General features: G+C 48.4%; 1 protein-coding gene across 6 annotated transcripts in view; it reads right to left on the bottom strand.

Moving 5' to 3' along the window:
• Positions 1-12,188, bottom strand: part of PPP1R9A (protein phosphatase 1 regulatory subunit 9A) — a 200,541-nt gene that overhangs the window by 186,952 nt on the left and 1,401 nt on the right. For 5 of the 6 annotated variants that reach the window (XM_068235033.1, XM_068235035.1, XM_068235036.1 and 2 more), the window contains exons 1-2: positions 10,460-10,779; positions 1,541-3,056 (exon numbers count right to left, since the gene is read on the bottom strand). In XM_068235033.1, coding sequence (XP_068091134.1) covers positions 1,541-2,929 — 1,389 coding nt within the window. In that variant the 5' untranslated portion in view covers positions 2,930-3,056; positions 10,460-10,779. Of the gene's footprint in view, positions 1-1,540; positions 3,057-10,459; positions 10,780-12,188 lie in introns of those variants that run through there. The other variant, XM_068235034.1, reaches the window with a different exon arrangement.

Here is a 12,188-nt window from a genome sequence, read left to right as displayed (position 1 = left end):
GGTTGTGAAATTGCCGCGCACACCGCTGACAGAACAATCGATTTCCGTCCAAAATCGATCGTTCCCGTCGATCCATCCGTGCGGAAGATTTTTCTCGATCGCCGCGGGTCGGGAGTGCGTCGATAGCGGCGTTCGAATGCCCGACGACCGGCGCAATACAGCGGGTATACATTACCTGTTCCGCTGTCTTCTTTCCACGCTGGGTTCGCAGCTACACAGAACTTCCTGTCCCGGCAGGAAGTTTAAACAGTAGAGCGCCCTCTACTACAGCTCTACGGCAGCTCCACAGATTGTGATCGGTTTCAGGCTGAAATCGATTCACAATCTGTTTGCAGTAAAGGCAGCCATACGATCCCTCTCTGATCAGATTCCATTAGAGAGGGATCAATCTGTTGGTCGAATCTGATGGCAAATCGACCAGTGTATGGCCACCTTAAGTTTGTTTTTAATCACTGTATTTCAACATTAATACAGCGTTTATGGTAAGTACACAGAAAAGGATTAACATCAAATGGACCCGCATGCAGTCATCGGTCCCCTCTGTCCAGTGCCTGCTCCAGCTTGAAATTTTTGGAGGGCACAATGTCTGGCTGGGGGGCCCATTTCGGTGATCAGAATCAATCTTTGCTTTGCAAGCTTTAGATTTTTTTGCCGAACTCAGGTGACAACATTAAGGAAACTAGTTCAGCAATGATAAGACCCAAATGATGGTACTATTATTGAAGACCAGTTCCCTACAGATGTATTTGGCTAGTTGGCTGGCATGCTTTAATCCTTAGTTGCTAGCAAGCTGCTCCTGTGTGGACAGATCACAGACAAATCATTCCAGCCCCCAGCCTGTGTCTGACGACTCTATAAACAAGGAGAGGGGGAAGAGACAGGAGGGAGAGAAACATGGAGAGTATTTTTACAGACCCCATCCTGTTCACTGTATGCTGCTGGGGCCTGGAAACAGTTAACTGTAGGTTATTGAGCAGGAGGAGGGGCCCAGTAGTTCCTTGGGGGGGGGGGGCAGTGGGGCAGTGCCCCAGCATACCCCAGCCCATGCCTCTGTCAGATCGTTGTGCATCGCTGATGGTAGTTGATGCAGGGAGTCACACCAGCGGAAGGTGAGTATATACATTGCACGGGCACCAGAGGAGACATTTTACATGGGGGGGCAGCAAGGCAGGCGAGGAGGAGCTGTAGCTAAGACAATTCCAGATAAATTTTATTCTGAAATCAATCGGGAATCAGCCTGCACTGTATGGGCAGGTCACAGGTCTTCCTCCAATCAGAGAGAGATCTGTCTCTTGGTCGATAGCCCATACCGCTATATCGCTAGACCTATGCGCACTTTAAGGGTATTTCGCCTACCTCTGGATCACTGAGATGTGGGAGGGGGCAGGACAGGGTTGTACAATATTTTCTGGTTGAACTCGATGGACGGATGTCTTCTACAACCAAACTAAGTATGTAACTAATATAAACTGATGTAACTATGATAAACTGGTGTAACTGATGTAACTAATATAAAATGATGTAATTATGATAAACTTACTTTGATTGGCGCTTTGCTGAATTTAATCTTCCTCTGAGGTGGAACCTCCTCTTCCTCCGGTAATCCCGGAACCTCAAAAAACTCCATGTCTGGCTCATAAGACTTATTTTCATCACTGTCATCATCATCATCCCCAGCTTCAGTCTCCTCCCACTCCGCATTGTACCGGGAGCGCACTCTGTACACATTATAGTTAGACTGGTCGTACGTCTGGAGGGTGGACAAGCTATTCAAGTCGCTGGTTATGCTGGTCCCGACGTCGAGGGACGTTGGAGAAGGGGACGACCGGTTGACCATTTCATTTTTTTCAAAGGCTGTCGGTGACCCTACCGATTTAGTCCTATCGAACGAATTTGTAAAGTTTTCCGAAAAGTCATTATGCTGCGTGGCGTGGTCGCCTTTCTTGGCCGCGTGTCTCGCATGCAGTCCATCATTGGTCCCCTCCGTCAGATCGTTGTGGAGCACTAGGTGATCGTTTGATGTACTGCAGCCAACGCTTTCTCTTTTTACCTCTTTGATGGTGATGAGGCCATCTTCTCTGGACGACGGTCTATTCATCTGAGCGATTTCTGCGTCCGTGTCGGTCTCCTGTGTTGGCGACCAAGAATTCAAATCCTTCGAGTGACCATAGCCTTCAAAATCGTTAACAGAAGAAGTTGTGATGTTCATCGGGTAGTGACCGGTTACGGAATACCCTTCATCATTCTCTTTCTTCTCCAGGTTGTTGGAATTTAGGGTGTCGTTGCCCTCAAACACAGCACTGAGCTGACTGACGGTAGGCGACAAGGCTTCGGTCCTGGAACTGAGGCTGTCCAGAGAGTCACTGCTGCCCCGGTTTGACTTGCTCCCGCGACCATCATCTGAGAGTTCACTAGACCGCTGTCTTTCCTTTCTGGAAGAATAGCGGCCGGGGTGGCCAGAGTCATTGGAACTGTGTTCAAACAACTTTCGAGTCTCTGTAAACTTGGAAAAAGAAGGTCCATCTAAAGTGTCAAAGCGGCTAATCCTGTCAGAGAGGGTTGCCTTCAATTTAACGTCCGGTACTTCTTTCTTTTCCACAAATTCTTTGGGCTGCTTCGGCCTCCTCGGTGGAGACGCCGGTGTGGCTTTGGACCTCCTCGGCTGTACTCCATTATTCTCGGTGGGCTCCATCCCCATCTGCATGAACAAGTTTTTGATCCGGTTGACGTTGGAGCCGTACCGGCGCCCCCGGGTCTGCTGCGTTTGCGGAACATCTCCGTCCCCTTTCGATTTCTCCTCCCCATCGGCTTTTGGTTTGTCAAAGGTGCTCTTGATCGCCTGGAACTCCGTTCGGTAGGCGTTCCGGTGCGGGGAGGCACTCCGCAGGTTCGAGCGCTCCGCTGGAGCTTCTGTCTTCATCATGTTCATCTCAGCAGGATATCGCGATGTACATGATGCCCGAGAAACCGTTTTCTGGCAATCTCGTTGACTGAAGGCTTCTGGAGGTTCCGCTGGTCGATCACATGACTCTGGTTTTGCCTTAGATGTAGACAACCTGTGGCAGAGACAAGAGAGACATGGTAAGCAGTTTATCGAGGCAGGTACACTGTGCAGCTGCTTATTTCGTTAATGACAGCGTATTTGCGGTTTTATAAGGTGCTTCTCACACAGCAGAACAGACACAGGCTTTAGGAGTAACGTGTTACGACCTTGTAAAAAGCAGAGTTTGAAGGGCAGCAAAGCTACTGCAGCTCAGCCTAGCTGGGCCATAAAACACACACAGAGCAAAGTACCCATACATTCGTCTGACTTATATGACGTTCCACGCTGTAAAAACTACACAGTGATTATATTTCGATTGCACTCCAATTACCACTCAGAAGCAAAACACGTTACAAACAAAGTAATCTGCATATCACTGCCATGTCCACAGAGGCCATCCTAGACTATCTCCCATATGCACTGCGTACCTGCCTAATACAAGGATCCATTTATAGTGGACCTGAACTCTTGCACAGGCAGCAGTGAGTAGTTGTGAGAGTTTGAGTGGCATTTCACTGCCTATCAACAGTCCATAGAAAAGAGGCCTAGTTCCCCCTCATCTGTGACTAATCACGAGTTGTAATTTGATCTCTCCCCTGTGTCACCTGACTGCTATGGCAGAGATGGCAGATAAGCTCATTTGAAAGCACAGGATGTTAACAATATGTCTGCTTCCATGAAAGCAGGGGATAGAAACAGTGCGGATTTATTGCAGGAGTAACAAAGAAATGTTTTTGTTTAAATGTTATTATGCTGTTGCTTATCTTTAAGAGCAGAGAGGAGGTCAGAGTGCAGGTCCGCTTTAATGCCAGATACACACCATACAATTTTCTGGCAGATTTACCTGCTAGATCGATTATTCCCAACTTGTCCGATCTCAATTTAGATCTCAATTTTTTTAAGTTTCTTTGATCATTTTTTTCGATCGATTTTTGTTTAGTTCTATAAAAATCGATTTAAAAAAAAAAATCGAAAAAAGGATTTAAAAAAAAAAAAACACAGAAACTCAAACAATTGAAATTCAGATCAGACATGTTGGAAATAATCAATCTGATAGGTAAATCTGCCAGAATATTGTATGGTGTGTACCTGGCATAAGGCGTGAAAAACACAATAAATTGATTGGCTTTAAAGGACAGCTGAAAGGAAGAAGTATATGGAGGCTGCCATATTTCCTTTTAAACAATACAGATTGCCTGGCTGTCCTGCTGATCCTCTGCCTCTAATACATTTAGCCACAGCCCCTGAACAAGCATGCAGCAGATCAGGTACTCTGACTGAAGTGGGACTGGATTAGCTGCATGCTTGTTCCAGGTGTGTGATTCAGCCACTACTGCAGCCAGAGAGATCAGCAGTACAGCCAGGCAACTGGTATTGTTTAACAGGAAATACATATGGCAGCCACCATATCCCTGTCACTTGAGGTGCCCTTTAATAGAGAAGACATCAGCTCTCCCCAGCAGCCCCCAGGATTGCACACGCTTCCCCTGTTCACAGCATCACACTGAAACGTCATTCAAATTCAAATATTCTGTTTATAAAATCAAACCGGTGGATAATGCTTGTGAGTGATCACCATTAAAGGGAGAGGAAGGAAATTAATAGCAGCGGTGCCAGCGTTCATATTCCTCTAACTTTAGCTTTATTACAACCCCATTTGGCTGAGCTCACTTACACTTCACTTAGCTGATAGGCCACCCAGGCAGGGATCTTAATTCACCACCGCCAGGCTTCACAGTACACAGCGATCACTCTTTGTGTTTTGTGTTTTTTCCGAAGGCATTTATTTTTGTGAAGCTGCAACTCACTCAGCTGAGGTGGCGGGTAATGACCACCTCTGCCGAGCATCCAGCATGTATACGGCAGTCCCAGACCCCTCTGGACCATCCTGGGGGCCGAGCTACGGCCGAGAGCATTGTCCTCCCCACTTACCCGGCTGCCATGTGATGTCACAGCCTTGCCGCTCCCTCAGCCCTCCACCCCCTCCACGTAGCAACAGAACACATTGCTGGCCTGCAGGCAAGCGGCACGTCTGTAAGCCTCGGGCCATGTAATGTCAGGGGACAGTGATGTTGCATGTGTATGTGCCGTTTACAGGGGCATTTCCTTAGGCTAAATCTAGGTTTAGACATCAAATTCCGATCTTTCCCAATCTAATGATCTGTTGTCTGCCTAGCCATCCCATGAGCTTCTCAAAATGAGCAGCGAAAAGCAAGAGATTGCCAAATCGGTTGCTGTTTCCCCCCCAGTCCACCAAACACGTCCCAAAGGAGGTGAGGATAAGTGGTTTTTAGGGCGATACACACTGGGAAAGCCAACTAGCATTCCAGGACAAGAGAACCCGACCCAGCAGACGGCTCATTCCCAGACCAGGACAAGAGAACCCGACCCAGCAGACGGCTCATTTCCAGACCAGGACAAGAGAACCCGACCCAGCAGAGGGCTCATTTCCAGACCAGGACAAGAGAACCCGACCCAGCAGACGGCTCATTCCCAGACCAGGACAAGAGAACCCGACCCAGCAGAGGGCTCATTTCCAGACCAGGACAAGAGAACCCGACCCAGCAGAGGGCTCATTCCCAGACCAGGACAAGAGAACCCGACCCAGCAGAGGGCTCATTCCCAGACCAGGACAAGAGAACCCGACCCAGCAGAGGGCTCATTCCCAGACCAAGACAAGAGAACCCGACCCAGCAGAGGGCTCATTCCCAGACCAAGACAAGAGAACCCGACCCAGCAGAGGACTTATTCCCAGACCAGGACAAGAGAACCCGACCCAGCAGAGGACTCATTCCCAGACCAGGACAAGAGAACCCGCCCCAGCAGAGGGCTCATTCCCAGACCAGGACAAGAGAACCCGACCCAGCAGAGGGCTCATTTCCAGACCAAGACAAGAGAACCTGACCCAGCAGAGGGCTCATTCCCAGACCAAGACAAGAGAACCTGACCCAGCAGAGGGCTCATTTCCAGACCAGGACAAGAGAACCCGACCCAGCAGAGGGCTCATTTCCAGACCAGGACAAGAGAACCCGACCCAGCAGACGGCTCATTCCCAGACCAGGACAAGAGAACCCGACCCAGCGGTACGGTGGCCCAGCGACAAGGTGGCCCAGTAACACAGCCTCCCAGCGACTCTGCGGCTGCAGTTGGATAACATCCTCGTGGATTTGCACGTGTGGAATTATATCGTGCTGGAGATTAAGCCATAAAGGGCTCCTCCGCAGTGCTGATATAATACGAGGCCTCGAAGCATCAGGACCGATTCCAGACTCTCTAAACTGTAAATAATTAAATAACGACGTGTTTAGCTAAAGGGCTGATGCCTCCGTCTAGGAGGAACTGGCCTCCCTCTCCTGCCCTACAATAAACAGACGGGAGCCCAGGTCTGCCGCATCCGCTAGGAAAGGTCCACACTGGCCACACGCTCAGCGGGACAACCTCAGTGCCTGGTCTACGGGCTTAACAAGTAATGCTAAGCACACACATGCAATCACTGTTGCCCATCGGGGACTGGGAAACGATCCCTAGGAGGAGAAATTCGGGGCCGGTGCTGTATAGACACACCCCTAGCCTCAGGCGTTCTGTAGTATGGAGGGGGCGGAAGGACGGCAATCGGTGCAGAATGGAACCACTTCCTGCGGTCGGGTAGACCATACATAACTTTGCAATCTGTCATGCTTGGGGGTCGGAGGTCGCTAAGGGTCCAACATGCTGGATCTTGAAGGGACGGATGGCGAGAATGTACACACAATACATGCGTTAACAACTGACGTCTGAATTGGTCGTTATCAGCCAATTTAGACAACAATTATTGCATGTGTGTATGTATGAGACGGATATGGAGTCTGCCATATTTATTTCCTGTTAAACAATACCCAGTTGCTGCAGTAGTGTCTGAATCACATGCCTAAAACAAGCATGCATCTCCATTCACGCTTCATTCACCTGATCTGCATGCTTGTTCAGGGGCTCTGGGTAAGAGCATTAGGCCTCGTACACACAAGGCACAAATGTCTCACAAGAGACAAAAAAAAGCAGCGACAGCTCTTCGCCAGGTCCCTCTGCGCTGCAGCCGTACACACGGCGCACAGAGGGACAGAGATGCGCCGGAAGCTGTCACCGAAGGTTCCTCCCCCAGCCCCCCCCCTGCCGGAAGCTCCGTGCATTGTGTATGGGTTTCTGTCGCTGGTCCGCATACACACGCAGTACGCGTGGCGGTCTAGCAACAGTTGCGGCGAAGTTGCGGCGACAGCTGTTGCCAGCAATTGGCCACACCAATCGCCTGGCGACAGCTCTGACTAGCGACGGTTCGTGGCGTGCGCGTCATACACACGGGGGACCTGTCGCTGCAACGTGCGTGTGCCACGTGTTTGTGGCGACAGTTTTGCCCCGTGTGTATGTACCATAAGAGGCAAAGGACAGCCAAGCAATCTGCATTGTGTAAAAGGAAATCAATATTGCAGCCTCCATACCCCTCTCACGTCAGGGATGCTGTATGAGTGAGAGGATTAGCATGATGAGCAAGATATTCCAGGCTCGACATGAAAGTAATGGTCTGTACACCCCGCACCATGAGTGAACGATTACGGACGTCTATATGCGATTGCGGACGTCTATATGCGATTGCGGACGTTTATATGAGATTGCGAACGTCTATATGCGATTGCGAACATCTGAGATTGCGGACATCTATATGCGATTGCGGACATCTGAGATTGCGGACGTCTATATGAGATTGCGGACATCTGAGATTGCGGACATCTATATGCGATTGCGGACGTCTATATGAGATTGCGGACATCTATATGCGATTGCGGACGTCTATATGAGATTGCGGACGTCTATATGCGATTGCGGACATCTGAGATTGCGGACATCTATATGCGATTGCGGACGTCTATATGAGATTGCGGACATCTATATGCGATTGCGGACATCTATATGCGATTGCGGACATCTATATGCGATTGCGGACGTCTATATGCGATTGCGGACATCTATATGCGATTGCAGATTGCATATGCGATTGCAGACATCTGAGATTGCGGACATCTATATGCGATTGCAGACATCTATATGCGATTGCAGACATCTATATGCGATTGCGGACATCTATATGCGATTGCAGACATCTGAGATTGCGGACATCTATATGCGATTGCGGACATCTATATGCGATTGCGGGCATCTATATGAGATTGCGGACGTCTACATGCGATTTTGGTCGTCTATATGCGATTGCGGACATCTATATGAGATTGCGGACGTCGGACATCTGAGATTGCGGACATCTAGATGCGATTGCGGACGTCTATATGCGTTTGCGGACGTCTATATGCGATTGCGGACGTCTATATGCGATTGCGGTCGTCTATACCCGACAGCGAGCGTCTATAGTCCCTGCATGAGGTTGCCCATAACGTCTCCAGTGTTTGCAGCCAGGGAGTATAGAATTGTGAAACTCAATCCCAGAATCAATAATTCTGAAGAAACCGCGAACAGAGGCGGCCAAAAATACATCTATATACTGGCGGAGTGATATCCCATGGCGCTGTGACGCGTCCCGGGGGAGGGGCCTGGCTAATGAGGCGGTCCCAGTCCTGCGTGTCACCAGTATCCTCCTATCACACCTGCCCAGGTAGGCAGCCCCCATAATGACACAATTACTGGGGGGGGGGCTACTGGGGAGCAAAGGGTTAATGTCTGTCGCTGCCAAACTCCACCACGAAAGCATCGCCTAAACTCCAGCTATAGAAGTCATGTGACTGAGCCAAATACCTGATAATATAACATATCCATGGCAGGGGGCCGGCAACACACGAGATGCCACTACACCACCACCACCACCGCTGTGTCTGGGCAGAACTGCACACAAATATCACACACTACATATACAATGTATATATAGGCACACACACTACATGTACAGTACATATAGACACACACACTACATGTACAGTACATATAGACACACACAGACTATATATATATATATATATATATCTATATCAAGAATCAAGAAGTATTTATTTGCCAAGTACGGTGAAGCCGTACTGGGAATTGCTTGTGGTACACATGGCTTGAGCAAAGTACAATAACAACAATAATTGTACGTGTTACACACACGGCTACAATTACATATACTGACAACAATTAACAATACAGTACATTTACAGCTACAATTAAACATGCTAGCAGCATAAACAGTACAATATATATACACACACATCACACAATACTCTATAATATAACATATCCATGGCAGGGGGCTGGCAACACATGAGATGCCAGTATCCAACCACCAGCACTGTGTCTGGGCATAACTACTTGTATGATACAATATATATGCACACAATACACACACACACACACATACATATACACACACACACATCATATACTGTATATATACAGAGATTACACACCACATGCTTCTGTGGGTTTAGCAGGGACATAAAGTCATCCTCTGCTGATCTATACCTTATCTCTACTGATTATCAGCATATACATGGGGTATAGTGTGCACTACATATGTGTCTAACAAAACGGTGCAGAGGATATGAAGACAGGAGGATAGATAGATAGATAGATAGATAGATAGATAGATAGATAGATAGATAGATAGATAGATAGATAGATAGATAGATAGATAGATAGATAGATAGATAGATAGATAGATAGAGATCATTCCTGTTTATGTATAAAACAAACACGTCAGATACACAAACAATCCAGGAAATGCTGGTGTAATGGGCTGCCTGCAGAAACCTGCTCACATTATACATAGCAGCACAGTCCAATAATACACAGCACAGTACATAATACACACGCTGCACACACTGCCTATAATACACACACAATATATATTACACAGCAATACACACTGTCCATAACACACAGCATATAATACAGCCAGCACACAATGCACACATTATATAACACACACACTATATAACACTGCAGAGCACACAGCATATAACACCCACAGTCCATGCACTGTAGCCTCATCACTGTACAGCCAGAATACATTGTATATAATGCACAGAGAGCACCTATCACAGTATATCATGTATCCCATCCTTATCACTGAGCAGCCATAGCACAGAGCCCTGTAATGATATAGCCAGTACATGCACTGCAGCTGTAATATACAATCCACAGACAGCACGCCATGCACAGCATTATATCATGTCATCTATATAATGGACAGGCAGCACACACTGAGCCATGCAGCCATCATACAAAGCAATGCAATACAATGTATAATGTACAGGCAGCAGCCCCCCTATACCCAGTGACAGCCCCCCCCCCCCCCCCCCCCCCTGCAGTCTGCCCCTCATATGTCAGAGACAATAGGGGCCCCCCACATCTCTGTATGGGGGGAGGCATGATGGCAGCAGCTGGAGGGGACAGTACCTGGTCCTTGCAGGGGGTCACCGGGCTGCCATCCTCAGAGGTCTCCTGACAGCAGAGCACCTTGTGTGTGCAGTGCAATGTGTGTGTGTGTGGCTGCTGTGCAGTGCTATATGTGTAATGTGTGCAGTGTGTGTGTGGCTGCTGCTGCCTCCAGTGTGAGCAGTGTCTGTGGCTCCTGCTGCTGCTGCTGCCTCCTCCTCCTTCTCATGAGTCACTGCTGCAGATACACTTCCCCATCCTCATCCTCCTCATCAGTGATCTGCCACCTCCTGAGCTGCCAGCCACAGCTGGGGCAATGCATGCAGGGAGCCACCTCCACAATGCCCAGCTAGGACTGCACACTGCCCTTGTGCAGAGAGTCTGCAGGCTGGCCCCAACCATTGCCAGCCTCTGCAGGGGGGGCCGGACTCTACCATCACTGCTGACTGTATGCTGCTCACACATGGCTCGCATAAAAATGACTAGTGAGTGTTTCAGATGCCATATGTTCCAGCTTAGCCAGGCAGCTCATTATCTCATTACATCAGTGCTGGGGGAGGAGGGGGTCTCCCCTGCTGGCAGCTGCTCCTGGGGGTCCCAGTGCAAGGTGCACCCTCACACTGCAGCTATCAGCTCACACAACCTCCAATCTCTATCTTACAAAATTGAAGCAATCGATATTGCGGAAACAAATAAAACTTGGCTGTACATCTATCGACTTGGCGGCTGATTGACCATCCGATTCCATAAAACCGGTGCCACCAAGAACATGACCGATTGTCAATGCAACCAATTTCAGGCCGGAATTGGTCGCATATATCGATTGGTCATGCTGCAAGATGTCAGGTAGTCGTATGTATAGCGGTAACAGGGAATGATATCGGGACAAGACTGATTCTTGATCGATTTCAATATAAAATTGATAGGCAATCAGGCTGCAGTGTATGAGCAGCTGACAGATCTCTCTCTAATCAGATTCGATCAGATAGAGATTTATCTTTTAGTCGAATCTGCCCATTGTTGCTGGATGTATGGGTACCTTAACTGTTGGACCAGCAATGACAGGTGCACTTTACTAGCTGATTACACCAGACAATCCAATCCACTTCTACAAGTCAATCGATAAACCTTCAATCGACTTCATGTAGCAAATGATGGAAGAGATCGGACGCAGTCGTGTCTATTGTCCGGTGGGGAGGAGGAAATACAAAAAAATCGGGAAAATCTCACGTGTAATATCCTTGGTGGCGTTCCACCGCATCTTCCATAATCTTCTGCGCAACCAAACAATGCTTGTCTCATGCAGCAATCGAGAGACCGTCAGGATAAAAAAAACATCCAATCTATTTATTGATATCTAAAAGTTCTCAATACACAACTGATAAAAGTTGATGTACGATCTTCAAAATTTACAAAAATATATACGGTAGTCCCCGACTTACAAGCGCCTGACTGACGAATGACCCGCTGTTACAAACAGCATGAAAAACTACACCTTAAAGAAATACTGTAGGGGGGGTCGGGGGAAAATGAGTTGAACTTACCCGGGGCTTCTAATGGTCCCCCGCAGACATCCTGTGCCCGCGCAGCCACTCCCCGATGCTCCGGCCCCGCCTCCGCTTCACTTCTGGAATTTCAGACTTTAAAGTCTGAAAACCACTGCGCCTGCGTTGCCGTGTCCTCGATCCCGCTGATGTCATCAAGGGCGCACAGCGCAGGCCCAGTATGGTCTGTGTCTGCGCAGTACACT

This window comes from Hyperolius riggenbachi, chromosome 5, assembly GCF_040937935.1.
Source record: "Hyperolius riggenbachi isolate aHypRig1 chromosome 5, aHypRig1.pri, whole genome shotgun sequence".
NCBI lineage: Eukaryota > Metazoa > Chordata > Amphibia > Anura > Hyperoliidae > Hyperolius > Hyperolius riggenbachi.
The sequence above is the reverse complement of the archived record's forward strand: the minus strand, read 5'-3'. Positions and strand labels throughout refer to the sequence as shown.